General features: G+C 43.8%; 1 protein-coding gene across 2 annotated transcripts in view; it reads right to left on the minus strand.

The window, feature by feature from the left end:
* adam9a (ADAM metallopeptidase domain 9a) overlaps window positions 1-19,332 on the minus strand; it is a 44,975-nt gene that overhangs the window by 9,547 nt on the left and 16,096 nt on the right. For both annotated transcript variants that reach the window (XM_066644783.1, XM_066644782.1), the window contains exons 3-18: window positions 18,479-18,537; window positions 13,404-13,482; window positions 7,787-7,863; window positions 7,170-7,386; window positions 7,022-7,087; window positions 6,134-6,205; window positions 5,845-6,014; window positions 4,959-5,040; window positions 4,701-4,834; window positions 4,395-4,566; window positions 4,040-4,132; window positions 3,585-3,780; window positions 2,896-3,001; window positions 1,924-2,107; window positions 1,516-1,596; window positions 1,307-1,412 (exon numbers count right to left, since the gene is read on the minus strand). In XM_066644783.1, coding sequence (XP_066500880.1) covers window positions 1,307-1,412; window positions 1,516-1,596; window positions 1,924-2,107; window positions 2,896-3,001; window positions 3,585-3,780; window positions 4,040-4,132; window positions 4,395-4,566; window positions 4,701-4,834; window positions 4,959-5,040; window positions 5,845-6,014; window positions 6,134-6,205; window positions 7,022-7,087; window positions 7,170-7,386; window positions 7,787-7,863; window positions 13,404-13,482; window positions 18,479-18,537 — 1,894 coding nt within the window. The remainder of the gene's footprint in view (window positions 1-1,306; window positions 1,413-1,515; window positions 1,597-1,923; window positions 2,108-2,895; window positions 3,002-3,584; window positions 3,781-4,039; window positions 4,133-4,394; window positions 4,567-4,700; window positions 4,835-4,958; window positions 5,041-5,844; window positions 6,015-6,133; window positions 6,206-7,021; window positions 7,088-7,169; window positions 7,387-7,786; window positions 7,864-13,403; window positions 13,483-18,478; window positions 18,538-19,332) is intronic.

Here is a 19,332-nt window from a genome sequence, read left to right on the forward strand (position 1 = left end):
CCCCTTGGAGTAGCCGACAGCGATGTTAATAACCGATAATTAGCCCCTTGGAGTAGCCGACAGCGATGTTAATAACCGATAATTAGTCCCTTGGAGTAGCCGACAGCGATATTAATAACCGATAATTAGTCCCTTGGAGTAGCCGACAGCGATGTTAATAACCGATAATTAGCCCCTTGGAGTAGCCGACAGCGATGTTAATAACCGATAATTAGCCCCTTGGAGTAGCCGACAGCGATGTTAATAACCGATAATTAGCCCCTTGGAGTAGCCGACAGCTATGTTAATAACCGATAATTAGTCCCTCAGCGATGTTAATAACCGATAATTAGTCCCTTGGAGTAGCCGACAGCGATGTTAATAACCGATAATTAGCCCCTTGGAGTAACCGACAGCGATGTTAATAACCGATAATTAGCCCCTTGGAGTAACCGACAGCGATGTTAATAACCGATAATTAGCCCCTTGGAGTAGCCGACAGCGATGTTAATAACCGATAATTAGCCCCTTGGAGTAGCCGACAGCGATGTTAATAACCGATAATTAGCCCCTTGGAGTAGCCGACAGCGATGTTAATAACCGATAATTAGCCCCTTGGAGTAGCCGACAGCGATGTTAATAACCGATAATTAGCCCCTTGGAGTAGCCGACAGCGATGTTAATAACCGATAATTAGCCCCTTGGAGTAGCCGACAGCGATGTTAATAACCGATAATTAGTCCCTTGGAGTAGCCGATGGCGATATTAATAACCGATAATTTTTTTTGTAATTTAAGCAAATTCACATTAGATCAAAGCAAATCAAATCACATTTGTTTAAAAAGTACATTTCCGTTTTAGTTTTAGATTTTGTGTTTATTGGTTGTAGCTCATTTATATTTCTATCTAAGATTTCCCGCTGGTTTCTATGAATGATTTTTAGAGGGGCGCTAATTACTGCAGCACCGGGTTTGTTTTGGAGAGCGAGGGGGGGAGAGAGAGAGAGAGAGAGAGAGAGAGAGAGTGTTTGTAGTCATTTATCATCGTGTTTCAGTAATAAATTCAGACGCTGAATGACTCTATTTTCATGTGTTTTATAAGAAGGGCTCCTGCACTGTGGTGGTCGAGAGTATCTTTCTGTCATTTAACCTGCTGTGTGTGTGTGTGTGTGTCAATTTATCATGTAATATGTAATATTTAATATGTAGATGTTACATCGTATAGAATTTCAATATCGGACCAATAACAATAACTAAAAACATCCACATATCGGAAAATACATCGGCAGCCGCTATATCGTGCATCCCTAGTGCCAATATACACTTACCGTTCCACGTGGGTCCACTGTCTATGCTTCCACCATGACCTGAAAATTCACAAAATGGAGGCTCCCAGCCGTCGTCACAGTGGCAGTTTTTATTGCTGTTACACACCTACGGTGAATAAACGATAAGATATACACACACACCATAAACGTACGTCATGACCTTCGTATGACCCTGGAATGATGGATAGTGTAGTTTAACTGTCCCCTACCCCATGGCCGTGACATTTCTTTTCCACATCGCAGTCATACTTCAGCACGTCTGCACTCTTGCACTCGTAGTTAGAGCAGACCTGGAAACGTTTCAGAAGATTTGTGTTGAGAGCGTGAGAGTGTACTCAGTACCAGTGGATGTCAGTTAGTCGGTATGATACAGTAATAGAACCTGCAAACTGAAAATCTACTGTAAGGGGTTCAAACACTTAGAAAGAAGTGATGTAGAGTAGAAATGATGTTGTTATTATAAAGATATAAAAGCAACATTGTGAATACCCTGCACCCAGAGCTGTGAAAGGTACTCAGATATTATAACTCTGGAAACGCGTCTATTCTCAGAACGCCTTGTGTTTTCTGTGTGGATCGGTTGGAGAGGGGGTGATTGTGTGTGTGTTACATCTAACCTTATTCTCCCCACACTTGGTGCCCTCGTTGACCATGCCAGGGTCAGGGACGTCGGAGCCGAGCATAAAGTCCACCCCCCAGCAGGTGGTCCCTCCGACTGGTGATTGGATGATGGAGGGTTTGATACCGAACACAACGTTGGACTGAACATTCTCACACTGCAGCTTCCCACACATAGCATTCCTGAGAGAGAGAGAGAGACAGAGACAGAGAGCAAGAGCGAGACAGAGAAAGACAGAGAGAGAGAGAGAGAGAGACAGAGAAAGACAGAGAGAGAGAGAGAGAGACAGAGGGAGAGACAGAGGGAGTGAGAGAGAGAGGGAGAGAGAGAGAGAGAGAGAAAGAGAGCAAGAGCGAGACAGAGAGAAAGACAGAGAGAGAGAAAGACAGAGAGAGAGAAAGAGACACAGAGAGAGAGAGACACAGAGAGAATTAGTGTTCAGTAGGCAGTAATGGGCCAAGAAGTCAGACTCATTTACAATTTCTTGAGAAAACAAGGGTATTAATAGGTGGTCTGTCGCTTTGTTGCTGTGACAGCTTCTACTGTTCTAGGAAGCTTTTAATCAAGAAGCGGGACCATTTCTGTGAGGATCTGATGGCATTAAATGATTAAAGTTTAGTGAATTCAAAAACTGAGATGGATGAACTGATGTGAATGGATGTGTGTGTGTGCGTGAGAGAGAGAGAGAGAGAGAGAGCGAGGGGGAGAGGGAGAGAGAGAGAGCAATACACTGGAGAAATCACTGCTCAAAACCCAAAAGAAATAAGATGTCACTTTGTGCTGCAGTTGAGTGTGAGTTCCTCTTTCAGGAAGAAGACAAAGTGCTGTTTAACTCTTTCCTAAAGATGAAAGGGGAAAAATAGTGCACCAGCGGAGCTCACCCAGCGCCCTGTTGGTTAGAAACCTCTGCTCTGCCAGAAAAACCTGACTGTGTTTGAAGGCAATAAAGAGTGTTTCTTCTCTACCGCACCTGCTCTCGCATCTCTTGAAGCCGTAGGTCTGATAGCCACAGTTTCCGAAGCGGTCCCCTTTAGAGTTCACATCTTTAAAACAGGCCTCGGGAGCAGCTTTCGCCTCTACACACACACACACACACACACACAGACACGCACACAGACACGCACACTTGTAGTTAACGTTGTGAACAGTCACTAAACATCTTCCTAGACTCTCAGTAGGTGCCTGAGGTTCTCTCTGCTTTTTCACATGAAGCAATCACGATCAATGTTTTTGTAGTAATGTATATCTATCAGCAGGTGGCGCAGTTGAGTCTCGCCGCTGCAGTCCTCTAGTCCACAATGATCTTTTTGTGTGGCGCCCTACAACTCAGACCTGAGACAAAAGGCTGGAGTCTATTCTCCGAGACAGAGAGCAGAGTTTTTAAAGGGGAGTAGTAAACACACCTGGGCATGTGCTCAAGATTGTCTTTGGATAAATAAGTAGCAAATCTGTTTTACACCACGGCGGTCTACATCTTGGACATCACTTCTATGTATCACTCTTAAAGCTATAAATGTATAATAAGCGTAGTAGTAACTATGGAAACAGACAGTAAGCCGTTGAAAGCAGTTGCTGAAACAAGTCGTCGCTAAAACACACCGAATAATTTAGAGCTAGAGGTAAAAGAAGACACATAATGATTGAAAACGGTGTACTGACTGGGTCCGAATATGGCCTGGCACTGAGAGTCGTAGTGCTGGCACTGGCCGTTGTAGCAGTACGCCTGGCCTCGTCGGCAGGGATGACCGTTCTGTTTAAAGACGTCACTCTTACACAGAGGGGACGAGCCGTTACAGAATTCGGGCAGGTCACACTCATCCGTACTGCTCCTGCACACGCTGCCACCGGGGAGGAACTGGGAGGAGAAAAAGAAGAGAGGCAGAGAGCGGGGGGAGAGAGAGAGAGAGAGAGAGAGAGAGATTGGTTGTATGCAGGGGTTTGGAGAGCCTTGGTTAGGGTCAGTGCTAACCACTGCATACAGGGATCACCCCACACGGCCGGCGGTGTTGGAGATACTCTAACAGAACCAACGCTCGGACCCTTCATCGAAATGAAGATTGCAAATCAGCACCTGACTGGCTTTTTTGTTCCTGAGTGCGTTTTAACGTTGTTACCTTGCAGTGTTTGCAGCAGACTCCATAAGCACACTGCGCTCCAGCTCGGAGTTTACACGTCTTGGGCTCACAGCAGGGGTCCTTTTCACACTCCTGCAACACACACACACACACACGCTTGCTCTATTAAAGGCACATTTGCTGCCATCCACGTCTGTCTCCTCCCCATCCTCGTGGCTCTAACACCCAAAACCTGACCCTCTGTCAATGGCTAGAGAAAGCAGCTCAGTCTGAGGATCTCCGACATCAATCCAGTGTGAATCCAACATGCCCAGTGTCTACTGTGTGTCAGGAGCACGTGTCATTTTTAAATTCTCAGTTATAACTGGAGTTATACGCTGTTCTAATGACTCACTTCCTCTGAGCCACAGTCACACTCCTCTCCCACGTCCACCAGCTTGTTCCCGCAGTAGGGGGCGCTGTACGCCTCGTCGGGCCGCGGGACGTTCAGCAAGCAGCTGCCTCCAGCGTTCAGAATCATTTTCTCAAAATCATCCGCACTGCAGCTGCTGAAGTTCCGCGAGCCACTGAGGGAAGGAGAGGAAACAGAATGTTCTAAAAGCAGTGCTGCAATCTTCATGAAGATGAAAATGTCATATTTAAGTGGATGTTCTGTAGAACACACACACACACACACACACACACACAGTCTTTCACTCACGTCGCTCCTGAATTCATGATGCAGCTGCCCACGTCACATGTGCAGGATCGTCCGTCATCGTGGTTCATACCAAGGTTGTGTCCAAGCTCATGGGCCACGATGGAGGCAAATGACACAACGTTTTTATTGGTGAACTAATGAGAGGGACACACACACACACACACACCCTGTATTAGAGCATTAAATTGAGCTTAGGCAGCAAATGAAGATTATGGCAGCAGAAAGTACAGGATTCAAAAAACCAGCAGAGAAACAAACCGCGTTAATCCCACCACCATGACTCCTGGAGCACGCTGTACCCACAAACGCCATCCCGGCTGTACCCCCAAAATTCTTATTCCTACAAACAGAGAGAGAGAGAGAGAGAGAGAGAGAAGAGAGAGGGAGGGAGAGAGAGAGAGAAGAGAGAGGGAGGGAGAGGGAGAGAGAAGAGAGAGGGAGGGAGAGGGAGAGAGAAGAGAGATGAGACAGAAAGGGGAAAAAGAGAGAGAGAAGAGAGAGAGAGAGAGATGAGAGAGAGGGAGATGAGAGAGAGAAAGGAGAGAGAGACAGAGAGAGAAAGGAGAGATGAGAGAGAGAGAAAGGAGAGATGAGAGATGAGAGAGAGGGAGAGATGAGGGAGAGGGAGATGAGACAGAGAGGGAGAGGGAGAGGGAGATGAGAGAGAGAGGGATGACACACACACACACACACACATAAAATCAGGCAGGTCCTCAGCTGCATCCGAAACTGAGCTGCAATCCCGCTAATCCAAAACTTTTTCTGAAATACAGGTATTAGTCAGGAATTTATCCCTCTTCTGCGTCTGCAACAGCTTCTAATCTACTGCTAAGAAAATATACCACGAGGTGTTGGAACATCTGAAAGTATTTAATCAGTAAAGTTGGATGCTGATGTCTGATGATAATTTTGTCTCAAACACCACTCTTCATCAATCCAGAATACGCAGCTCCAGTGCTGTCCAGTCCACAGGGGGATTTATACCCCTCTAGCTGACACTTGGCCTTGGGCACGGTGGCATTGAGCACATGTGCAGCTACTCCAGAGCCTTTCTATGGAGGTTACACATGTGTGTGTATGTCAGTACCAACTCTAGGTGCATCTCAACGTTTGTTCTTTGGTGTGGTTTTGTGTGGGCACTCACAGGATGAGCTGGGCGCTGTCATGGCGACGACGAGGAACCAGCTCCTTCTCTCTCCACTGAGTGAAACGTCCGAGGACTTCCCCTGCACTTCCCTCCGTGCTGATTAAATTCATCACTGACCAGATCTCCAACCCCACCAGCACCACACGGATGTTCAGAGGAATGTACATCTAAGAGAGAGAGAGAATAATCAGACAGTATAAAACAATCTAATAAATATCAGATGAATACAGTAGCGTTGAGGAGAAATTGTGTTTTCCATTAGCAGTTTGTATTACACTGCACTTACACTGTCAACATAGTTGGCGAGCTGCACCATCTCCTCTCTCACAGCTGTTGGATTCCTGTTAGTGTAGTTAAACTGAGAGAGAGAGAGAGAGAGAAAGAGAAAAAGACAGAGAGAGACAGAGCGAGTGAGAGACAGAAAGTGAGTGAGAGTGTGAGAGACAGAAAGAGAGAGAGAGAAAGACAGAAAGAGAGAGTGAGAGAGAGAAAGAGAGAAAGAAAGAGAAAAAGACAGAGAGAGAGATAGAGCGAGTGAGAGACAGAGAAAGAGAGTGAGAGACAGAAAGTCAGAGAGGGACAGAAAGACAGAGAAAAACAGAAAGAAAGAGAGACAGAGAGAAAGAAAGACAGAGAGAAAGAGAGTGAAAAAGAGTGAAAGAGACAGAGTGAGAGAGACAGAGAAACAGAGAGAGAGAGAGAGACAGAAAAAGAGAAAGACAGAAAAAAGAGAGAGAAAGTCAGAGTGAGAGAGAAAAACAGAGAGAGAGACAAAGAGAAAGAAAGAGAGAAAGAGAGTGAAAAAAAGAGGGTGAGAGAGAGAGAGGGAGAATGTGACAGATGCAAAAAAGAGAACATCAAATTATTTTCCAGTAAACAGCCTTTCTACGCTGTAATTTTCTAACACCCAATCACAACTGCAGTATAATCAGAGTCAGATTTCCTGCCCAACTGAAACATCACCAGCATCTTTGTAGCACAGCGTAATTATTTCACCACATTCACTGTCTTCAAGCCTGCTGTCACTGGTACAGAGAATCTCACAGTACCCCCCTTTTAAGACGCTCCTGCTAATTAGGCCTGGTCTTAAGAGGTGGACAACATCCTGCAAAGCTCTGTCCGTATTTAGAGGAACGGGGGACACTGCGTGAATCAGATCCCTTTAGAAACTCACTCTTTCATTGTCCACCACCAGCAGCAGCTCTACGTAATGAGTCTGGTGCATCACTGCCCTCTTGTTCTGAAGGTGGGAAATAAACACACATTAAACAGATCCACCATGCAGCCTGATGACGCTGTCAGTGCTATTCTCCCTCACTCACCCGGATCAGACGACTGACAGAGTGACCGGGTGTGATGTCGTGGGCGTGGCTATCCTCTGGGTGCACAGGTGATGCTTGGTCCTCAGAGTGATGAGGCGTTCCACAGCTCAGAGGCCCCGCCTTCACATCCTCCAGCCGATAAACAAGGTGCTCATTATCCTCTGAACCCTCCAGAGGCTCAATGCCCAGACTAGTGTTGGCTATATGGATTACACCACTGAGACACACACACACACACACACACACACACACACACACACACACTTTAGGGCTCGTAACTTTGGTAACTCTAGGTAAGATTTGGTATTTTGGCTCTTGGGCGCCCCCTACATTTGTAGAGTGTAATTCACTTTTACAACACACTCCTGAAATCAAGGGGAAGGAGAAAGGGACGTTACATAGTGCAGTATCTGCAGTGCTGAGCCCAGAGTAGCAACAACACAGGCTCTATTCTCCCTATTACGATCACTGAGTCATCAAAATGTTTTTGAAGCTGTAATTTTATTATAAAAATTCTACCTAGAGTTCCTTTAAATTTTGGCCAAAACAAACAAGGCTTTTCATGGTCAGGTTATTTTGGAATCATCTTTAATTGAAGACAAGAAACGTGTTCGTACCGAAGCCCAGAGCACAGGCTGAGAGCTGCTGAAGAGCCTTCCACATCCTCCACATAACCGCGGTAATGACAGTGACCCTGAGACCAACAGAAAAAAAGAGACATGTGGTTAGTAAACAGAAAAGTTTGCAAGGCACTGTATGTACAAAATCCACTGTAAATCCACCACCCCACAGCCATCTCTTAATAACGCAGGCCCATTACTCGTGGGGAATAATAGCCTTAGACATTAAGGGTTCCACTCGAGTGAGTAGGAGACGCACCGAGTCGGATCCAGATGACTTTCACTAATAGGATTCTGGATTGTCTCCTCAGCATTTACAGCTTTCTGCTACAAATCACGTTACGTAATCACGTCGACCTGGCCGTCAGAGGCTCCTGACATCACCCTGCGCCGGATGAGTCCTACTCATTCAACCAGCTCAGACAGACTCTAACACACTCCGCTCACCGGGCTCTAATCTCAGGTCTAGGTGCTGCTCGTGTAGCGCTGGAACAAACCGCCAAAACTGAGCTGTCAAGAGGTTCATTCATTCATTCATTCATTATCTGTAACCCTTTCCAGTTCAGGGTTGCGGTGGGTCCAGAGCCTACCTGGAATCATTGGGCGCAAGGCGGGAATACACCCTGGAGGGGGCGCCAGTCCTTCACAGGGCAACACAGACACACACACACACACACCTACGAACACTTTAGAGTCACCAATCCACCGACCAACGTGTGTTTTTGGACTGTGGGAGGAAACCGGAGCACCCGGAGGAAACCCACGCAGACACGGGGAGAACACACCACACTCCTCACAGACAGTCACCAGGAGGAAACCCACGCAGACACAGAGAGAACACACCACACTCCTCACAGACAGTCACCCGGAGGAAACCCACGCAGACACAGGGAGAACACACCACACTCCTCACAGACAGTCACCTGGAGCGGGAATCGAACCCACAACCTCCAGGCCCCAGAAAAGGAAATAGACTAAAAGGAGTAAATCTGCAAATCATCAGAATTCAAACAACTTCTATGACTGAACTTTTAAAGGCTGTAAAAACATCCCAGTGGAATTCAGAAGATGAGAATCGCAGAGACTGGAGTTTTTATCATTTCCCGAGGGAGTAGATCTAAAGTACAGTTGACCCTTTGACCCCAGTCACATGTTTAAAAACAAGTTCTGAAACATATACAATTCCCATATCGTTCCCAGAGGATTGTGCAGAGGTCCTCGCTCCATGCGAGCTGATCCTGATACTGCCTCCCTTCCCAGCGTCAGCTTTAAGGGCTGACCTTCCTTCCGGGAACTTTTCCTGCCTCCGGATTTCTCATATCATCAGTTTGTGCTAACAGGGCTTTTCTGTCTCTCTCTTTTCCTGTCTCTCTCTATCAAACGGGAAAAGAGAAGCAGAGCTCCACTCTCTAGAGAGACGGAAATCCATTCAGTGCCTTTGGGATGAGTTTAAATGGTGCTATTATCCGGAACTAAACCTCCAACATCATCACCGGTCCTCGCTAATGTGGCTGCCATCAAATTCTCACAGCAGTGTTCCACAAAAACTGCTCCATCAACGAAAGTAAAGATACGTTTAATACCCTTGACTTCAGAAGCAGGAGGTGGATGAAACTCTTCCCACCACTGCTTTTTTGGATGTGTGTGCACTCCTAGCAGCAAACTGTGATATTACACCAGGCATCGATGACCAAGTCAGAATGAGAAAATTAAACCAGACCACGGAGTTTTCTTCACGCAGGAGGGTATGAAGGTTTAAGAGATTTTCTGCACGTTACATAACTACTCTGACCCAGAAACCGGTCCAAAAAGTCAGAAGGAGCACTCACAGCATAACAAAGGAGTGTTTTGTATTACTGAGGTTGATTACCGAGATGCAGGCCAAAGTAAGCGATTTCCCACCCGAGAAAAACTGAGCAAGGGCTAGCTCTGTTTAGGAACATTTAAAGAGAATAACAGAAAACTCGTACTGTAACACACTGCAGTTCATTGCATAATCCCCACTTCTGTGTGTATGTGTGTGTGTGTGTGTGTGTGTGTGTGAAGCCAGAAGAGCTGAATCACATTATGAGATTATTGTCCATCTAGCACTGGAAAAAATTACAGCAGAAATGAAGTCACAGCTCAAAGATCTGACACACACAGACAGACACACACACACAAAGACAGACACACACACACACACACAAAGACAGACACACACACACACACAGACAGACACACACAGACACACAGAGACACACACAGACACACACACAGACAGACAGACACAGACACACACACACACAGACACAGACAGACAGACACAGACAGACACACACACACACAGACAGACAGACAGACACACCCCTGTTGCTTGGGGTCAAGATGTCAGCTTAAGCATGTTGTAATAATTTTTTAAAAACTGAACATTATAAAGACGCCTGAAGAAAAGAAACCTCTTTAACTAATGACAACAAACCACAAAAGTTAAAATAACACATACAATTAAAAAACAACAACACACACACTAACAAAAATGAAATCGAGTATTCCTCAGAAAAGTATATCACTTCAGCAAAGATGTACAAAGCATTCAACTCCCAGTTAAAGCCCAGGTTACAGAGGAAATGGAGTACAAGCAGTTGTCCACAGTGTATGTGCCACTAGGTCCCTGGGTCAAAAGTGCACTTCACAGCATGTTTGAGACAGAAAAAAGGCTTTGAAACCAGCTGTGGGTGCTTTAGTAAACCTTCAGTAGATTGAAAAGGCTTCTCTACGATGTTATACATTGATTACCACTGTACTTTTAAAAAACAATTAGCCGTTAGACGTTAGAGAGTCGAATATGTGCCTCCCCTGCGACACATCAGACCAACCCCCTGCTTCCTTTAGATCTGCTGATACTGAACAGCTTAGGAGGAGAACACAAACTGGCCAGATCTGTCACATCAGCTGACAAACAGCAGCGTGAGCAGAGGGACAGGGGCTAAGCAAGCGAGGCCTCGGAGAGACTGAGATGTTACTGGGGATCGAACCAGCAACCTCCTGGTTACACTCTCCCCCTGTCTTTCCTTGTTTCTCGCACCGTATGCTTTTGTTTCATTTTGTTTCTGTCTCCTCCCTTGGTCTGCCATTCCCCTGAGAAAATGAGGACCATGGGGACAGAATGCTCTCAGGTCCTTGTCTCTGGTCCTTTTTCATAAATGTGGTTCTCTGTTCTTCCTACTCCTAGTTATTTCAGTAGTTTCTCAAATCGTGTTTCTGTTTTCATCACAGGCTTTAAATAAACCCCCACCTGCCCCTTTAACCTGCCCCCTCTCGTTATAGAACGCCAGGCTCTCACTCATCATTTCAATTTATGTCTCTTTAACCATCCCCTGCAAACTTTAACAGATTATTTCAATCACAACAGCCAGAGATTACGTCACGTGTGACAGGACATCCAGATGTCCACACCCAAGCCAGCCACGTATGTAAGGAGAAGTCAGACTACATCTCCCATGAGGCAGTGCACTGTGGGCTGACGGCAAAGCTGAGGCTGGGCTTGGCCTCACACTCACTGTTGACTCTAACACTGTGTAAAGACGCGGCTTTCACTTCCCTCCAGAGAGAAATATGGCCAGGGTGTTGTTACTCCAAGCGATTTCAGACACGAGCTCGTTTTTCACCAGTTTCAGCGACTATCAGTGCTGCCATCTTCTGCTTTCCTTCCTATTCCACACTAATGTCATTTATCTAGTGCCATATTCAAGAGCAGAAAAGTGCTATATCCCTGTATTTCTCCTCCATCTCTCCTCCCTTAGTCAGCTTTAATGTGAATTCCTGTAAGGCTGAGTAATTCTCTTCCAGGAAAAGGCACTTCCCTCAAAGCATTAGCCTTTTCACACTGTCCTACTCAGTGCTGAGGAATACACACTGATCATGTGAAACATACTCAGAAATCATGCAAACATACACATATTGAAACTACTATTTTTATTTTCTGGCTGCTGCTTTCTGATTTATTCAGAATTTCATTTTCAGGCTGAGGTGGGGTCTGGTTTCAAGTTGAGGGCACAGTAAGAAAAAAATATAATCCAGAAACGAGACAGCACTTAAAACTCGAGAATGGAGATGGTACATAAGGAAAAGTTACATGGATTTAACCAATTTATACAGTTTATTCCCACACTGATACTAATACACAACATAGTAACTTGGGTTTGGATTTTAAATGAAAGTTAGTTAGTTAGTTAGTTCGTTCGTTCATTAGTTCGTTAGTTAGTTAGTTCACTAGTTAGTTAGTTTGTTAGTTCGTTAGTTTGTTCTCTGTAACCGCTTATGCAGTTGATTTTAAAAGCTGTAATGTTTTAAAACATATCACTGAACTGAATGCCATTTAAATTCCTTCAAGCTTTTACTTCATCAAAACCCACATCTAGATTTGAATCTAGTTCTCATTTTGTATTCACAGAGTGTTCTGGGATTTTAAAAGTAAGTAAGTAAGTTTGTTAGTTTGTTAGTTCGTTGGTTAGTTTGTAAGATTGTTAGTTCGTTGGTTAGTTCGTTAGTTAGTTCGATTGTTAGTTTGTTGGTTAGTTAGTTCTCTGTAACCGCTTATGCAGTTGATTTTAAAAGCTGTAATGTTTTAAAACATATCACTTAACTGAATGCCATTTAAACTCCTTCAAGCTTTTACTTCATCAAAACTAAAAAATTGTTCGTTTGTAAGATTGTTAGTTCGTTGGTTAGTTTGTTAGTTTGTAAGATTGTTACTTCGTTGGTTAGTTCGTTGGTTTGTAAGATTGTTAGTTTGTTGGTTAGTTCGTTGGTTAGTTTGTAAGTTCGTTAGTTTGTTAGTTCGTTAGTTCTCTGTAACCGCTTATGCAGTTGATTTTAAAAGCTGTAATGTTTTAAAACATATCACTGAACTGAATGCCATTTAAACTCCTTCAAGCTTTTACTTCATCAAAACCCACATCTAGATTTGAATCTAGTTCTCATTTTGTATTCACAGAGTGTTCTGGGATTTTAAAAGTAAGTAAGTTCGTTAGTTTATTAGTTCGTTGGTTAGTTTGTAAGATTGTTAGTTCGTTGGTTAGTTCGTTAGTTAGTTCGTTAGTTTGTAAGTTTGTTAGTTTGTTGGTTAGTTCGTTGGTTAGTTTGTAAGTTCGTTAGTTCTCTGTAACCGCTTATGCAGTTGATTTTAAAAGCTGTAATGTTTTAAAACATATCACTGAACTGAATGCCATTTAAACTCCTTCAAGCTTTTACTTCATCAAAACCCACATCTAGATTTGAATCTAGTTCTCATTTTGTATTCACAGAGTGTTCTGGGTAAAAAGATGATGGGGGAAAAGTGTTAGTGGTGGGTGGCGTCTAAATCGCTCTGTTCAGTGGAGCCCTAATTTTTATAATGTTTTAATCCCATGTCTTTTATTCAACTGTAAATGACTCTTCGTCAAGTCTCTCAAACCTGTTTCAGACCTTTGACACAGTCTGGCCCCAACAGAGGGGAGCATTTTAGGAGTCGTCCCAGTGTTGTGTTTTTTTTTAACACGTGAGGGAGCGTGCTTCGAATGTTTGATAGGAACCAGGTGCTTTACAGGATGATGTAACACGCAGCAGCTGGTCTGAAAACCTTTTAATTTACCTTCATGTCGGGCCTTTCTGTGATCAGCGAGCCGTCCTTGGCGTAAGAATACACAGTGAAATCGTGTGGCAGGAGCAAGCTGAAAAACAAACACACAAAATGACAAACGTAAAGCGTTTACTAGAACACATGCTTACGATCTGAACGTCAGAGCTTCCAGATGCAATAGGATGCTTTGTATGCTTTTCTGTCCATATCAGCTGTGTCCAAACTGGTGTGATCTCTAATAAAGACACAGGCAGCATAATGCTGTGAGGGTTTCACGGTGCTAATCTGTGGGCTAAAGGCTAAGCTAACAGCATACAGAAATACAAGTTTTAAAATGCTTATTTCTTAAAAGAAACAGATCTTAAACCATAAATACATGGATAGAACGGGGTCTGGTGTGTGAAGGCCCATTCCTAACTCTGCTTGGAGCTCTAGAGCAAAACTCAAGCCACCCGTATCTCGGCAGATCAACTACACTCAGAGTGAGCGTGGATCCAGACCCAAACGACGGCTTCTGTTTTAACCTTGTGAAGTGAACTGGCAGCGACAAAGGCAGGTGTTCCCGTCCGGAGCAGGATATTTTGGGGAATAATGACAGGATGAGACTAAAGACCTTTATCTGGAGACAGCAGTGAGAGCGACAGAGAGGCAAGGGGCTGAGAGAGAAGGGGCAGATCTGGACAGGTCCGAAGGAGACCGAGTCCAAAAACAACAGCACTAATCCATCTGCTCACTCAGCAGGGTCTGGAGGATGTGTCAGAGCCATTCAGTCCTTTTGAGTTTGTTCTTCACGCTCGCTGGTTTGTGCACTTCCTCAGACGTGTGTGTGTACGGTGTCTGAAAGTGTGTGTGTGGTTATTAACCCACAGAGAGTTCATGGATCATTCTGAAGCAAGGAATAAACAAAAAATAGGTAAGTATTAACTGGCATCCAGTCAATTACACATTACTCCAGAGTTATGACACTTCACACTGTACTTTACTTTTGATTTAAAGCATTATCATTATTTCACCCAAAGGATTTACACAAAATATAACGTTTTCACCACGTCATTTATTTACATTGAAAAAAAGAGAACTTCAGAAGCACATACTTTAATTTGCTGATACAGAATGTACTTTAAATATAAGTGATAATAAAATAAAGTAAATAAAGTATATCGTTGCTGTCCAGTTAAAAACACGTACAGTGACCTCTTGTTTTTCCGCGGGGGACGCGTTCCAAGACCACCCTCGAAAAACGAATTTCCGCGAAGTAGAGGAAAGATATTTTTTTATGTATTTAACGAGTATTTGGACTTTTAAACCCCTCCCTGTTGCTGTTAACAACCCACCCTTTGCATTAAACAGTCTTCTATAATGTTTTTCAGCTGGAACTACATGTGATATCCCACCAGTTTCTTTAATAGAGTCATTCCTAAGCTGTGATTCAGCGTCAGTAAATTTCACTCGGATGTGGACATGAACAACACATGTACTGTACGTAAGAAACACTTGTAAATGATATATTGTGTCACCTACAGGCCCAGTCTATGAAATTTTAATGGATTTAAAGGCTAAGCACCACTTAATGGACCTCCATGAATATTCCACATTATTTTAGTTACTGATATATATAAGTATGAATTAAAATGAAAATAGCAGCTTAATTTGCTTTAAAACTGACAATTTTATTAAATTGACGGAAAAACCCGAGCTCGCTATGGAAATTCTCGAACGCGACCGTGACGTCACTGGTGGACAACAGCTGAACAACGCCGCGGTAAAACACCGTTATGACTGACTGTTATGACAGTATCTAGCTAAATAACCAACATTATTCATAACAATAGCCTAGCAATAAGCTAAACTCAAATGTAGAGGTACCGTTATTCTTGTAAATGTGATCGAAGTCGAACTCATCCGACACTATAAACCTCCATAATGCAGCTACGTAGCCGAGTATAATCTGAGACACCGAGTTTAGCGAGTCAAGCTAACGCTAACTAACACCAACTAAAACAGGCGAAGTGAGTGTCCTTACCCTGTTTACCTCCATGTTACAGAGGCTCTTGAACACCTTTCGTTGGTGTCCTTACATGCCCATATTGTTGGAAAAGCGCCAGTGAAATGAGCTACAGATAACGGAGTGAGCGGAGGGTCCTTTCCAAAGTGTCCGTTTAAAGTGGACAAATTTAGTCCATTTTCTGGATATTTTGGGATCTTTGGGCCATTTGTGCACAGATGTCCCACTGTCCCACCTTTTCGTCATTTTGCATTAAATTAAGTGCAGCTTCTAGAGTGTTGTCCACCATCTACGTCACAGGCAAGACGCCTATTAGAGTTTCCGAACACCGTTGGGGGGCGGGGACCAACGGTCTTTTAAACCTTATTCCTTCAATTAGTAAGAAATAACATGTTTTCTGACTCTCAATAAACACAAGTTAGGAACTCAAATTACACTGTATTTATCTGTTTGACACTTTCATAGAGCTGCTGCTTAGCTTTTAAAGAAATATTTTGGCTATTCATCTTTCACGGGTTTCCTAGATTTTCCCTCAATATCCGTAATATAACGGCCATAAGCCCCCTTGAAACCGCGATGAACCGCAAAGTAGCGAGGGATTACTGTATCTCCATTTTTGTGGATTTTTAGTTCACAACATTATTTGAACACAGCAGCGGTCCTTCACACTGTGTGACAACTTCATGACGAACCAATAGAAACGCTCCAACACTACTCTGAATTATATGTTTTTTAAATTGACTTCCACTGAAAGTTAAGAAGGTTTTTTCCGTCTCCTGTAAAGTCACTGTTTTCGGTAACTACACGTTTTTCTTTGGACAGTGATGATATATATGGTATATACAGTGATTACATTTAAATTCTATATCGGGGGTTTTTAACAGATCCGTCAGAAGATGAGACTAAAGTAAACAGGTCTAAGTCTGAGATCTAAAAGGAGTGTATTTGGGAAGTGAAAGTTCCCTTTAGAGGAACAAGTCCAATAAAAACCCCAGAGTCTGGCTTCTTTAGGAAGAACGAACCGTTGGCTGGAGGAGTATATGGCTTTTCTGTGCTCTGAGACGTTCCAGAGAAGGCTGAATGTTTCATAAATACGTCTAATGCCAGTAAAGAGCAGAGCTGAGTCTTGAGAGGCTCATTATCGTAACGCGGACTCATTGTTGTGAATAATCATATTTTTCCCAAAAGCTTCAGACCGTGTGCTATTTCTTCGATTCCCATCTGATAAAGGTCACGTACGCAGAAATAACAAGATCGTTATAAGGTGTTATGTATTTACGATAATTTCTAAAGTGTGGGAACAGCAGCTTTGTGCCAAATGTATTATCTGTTAGTTTTAAAGGCTTTTTCTTTAAAATTTTTAGGCTTTTTTGAAATTTCTTATTTTCAGTCCCTCGTTCGGCTCCCAGTGGGAGGACTGTAACTAAGAAAGTGAAGGGAAGGCACTTTTCATCCGCAGTGCAGACTCTGCCAAGTCTCAGCTGAGGGAGATGGAACCCAAATGCTAATCTGTACACAAGCCAATCAGTCGTAAAGTTGCCTGAGACCAGACTAACGAACTCCTAACGGAGGCAGAATTGTGGAAAGGCATTAACAGTCTACAGCAGTGTTCTCTAAACGTTCTCATTTCAGGATCCTCATGAGAAGAGGAGGTGGTGATAGGATGGTTTTGCCCCATGACCCAGCTCTACGCCAGTGTCACTGCTGGACTGAGAGCGGTGGTCCACCGCACGAACACATTAACTCAGAAACTGACAAATGGCTGCACAAATTAGCTACAAACGTACATTTTCATTACTGAACACCAGGTAAACTACACACACTCTACACTGCCACTGAGAGGTCAGTCCTCTACTGCTACAACTGTCCAGCACACGAACAAACACCGTACAAGACTTTAACCAACAACATCCTTCAAATGACGTATGAACAGTAGGTGTTTCTGAAAAAAAGGGTCGATTCATGTTTATACAAATCTATAAATACAGTACCTTAACTGACAGTGTGTGTGTGTGTGTGTGTGTGTGAGTGAGAGAGAGAGAACGAGAGAGATAGACACAGAGAGAACAAGAGAGAGAGAGAGAGAGAGAGAACGAGAGAGAGAGAGAGAACAAGAGAGAGATACAGAGAGAGAGAGAGAGAGAACAAGAGAGAGATACAGAGAGAGAGAGAGAGAGAGAGAGAGAGAGATAGAGAGAGAGAGATACAGAGAACGAGATACAGAGAGAACAAGAGAGAGAGAGAGACAGAAAGAGAGAGGCAGAGAGACAGAACAGAGAGAGAGGCAGAGAGACAGAAAGAACAGAGAGAGAGAGAACAGAGAGAGAGGCAGAGAGACAGAAAGAACAGAGAGAGAGAAAGAACAGAGAGAGAGAGAGACAGACAGACAGAGAGGGCAACAGAAAGAGAGAGAGAGACAGAGAGAGAGACAGACAGACAGAGAGCAACAGAAAGAGAGAGAGAGAGAGACAGAGAGAGAGAGAGAGAACTGAGCCAAGAAAAAGACTAAATGCATTTCTGATGTGGATTTAATGATAAAGTCTTTGATGTTTGTAAAGTCTTGGACCACTATTATTCAACTATTATTCAACTGCCAAATACTCTAGACATACAACACCCCCCCCCCTCCCTCCCTCCCTCCCTCCCTCTCTCTCTCTATGAGCAAGGTCAAGAACACACTAAACAAACACTGAACACCTTGAGTCATTTCAACACTCCAGTTTCACAAAGTCAGGTCCCCATTTCAACAGAGCTCAGTGAAACAGGGTCCTGAGATGTTCATCCAGATTAAAGTGTTTCACAGTGGTGTCAACAGTATTTTTTGATGAATATATTTAACAGCTGCTGTAAAGGATCAGTTTTTATTCCACAGACAGGGAGATGATTCGATGGTTAATGTGCTGCATAGAGGAGCTACGCCATTTTTAACTGCTGCCAACATCACAGGGCTTCTGGAATATTCCTTTAATAGTGAAAGTCTTTGAGATGTGTGTCTCTGTGTGTGTGTGTGTGTGTGTGTGTGTGTGTGTGTGTGTATCACAAAAGCTAAGGGGGGGAAAAAAAAGAATAAACTAGTACTTACTCATTCTTTTCCAGGACAACGACATGCTCTTTCCCTCGAGCTGAAATAATGTATGACACCTTTAAAAAACACACACACACACACACAAAGAAACACATTTAGTCCAGTGTACGTTTACAGTGGTCCTGGACATGTTGGGACTGGAAGACTATAAACAGCACCTCACTGAAGCCCATAACAAAGTCCCTCTTTGGGTGCACCCTGTACATTCCTTTAAAAATAGTGTAGTGAAACAGTGTGAATGGTTTGTTTACGTCTGTTACAAGAATCTACGTTAAAGCTCATATATAATTTAGTTGGTTTTAGTTTAATTCAATAATTAATTTTTATGAATCTTTAGAAAAAGTGTTTAGCTTAAGAAATTTGAAGTATTCATCCATTGTCTGTAACCCTTATCCAGTTCAGGGTCGCGGTGGGTCCAGAGCCTACCTGGAATCATTGGGCGCAAAGCGGGAATACACCCTGGAGGGGGCGCCAGTCCTTCACAGGGCAACACAGACACACACATTCACTCACACCTACGGATACTTTTGAGTCTCCAATCCACCTACCATGTTTTTCTACCGTGTTTTTGGAGCGTGAAAGGAAACAGGAGCATCTGTAGGAAACCCACGCAGACACAGGGAGAACACACCACACTCCTCACAGACAGTCACCCGGAGGAAACCCACGCAGACACAGGGAGAACACACCACACTCCTCACAGACAGTCACCCGGAGGAAACCCACACAGACACAGAGAGAACACACCACACTCCTCACAGACAGTCACCCGGAGGAAACCCACGCAGACACAGAGAGAACACACCACACTCCTCACAGACAGTCACCCGGAGGAAACCCACACAGACACA

Source organism: Hoplias malabaricus, chromosome 14, assembly GCF_029633855.1.
Source record: "Hoplias malabaricus isolate fHopMal1 chromosome 14, fHopMal1.hap1, whole genome shotgun sequence".
NCBI lineage: Eukaryota > Metazoa > Chordata > Actinopteri > Characiformes > Erythrinidae > Hoplias > Hoplias malabaricus.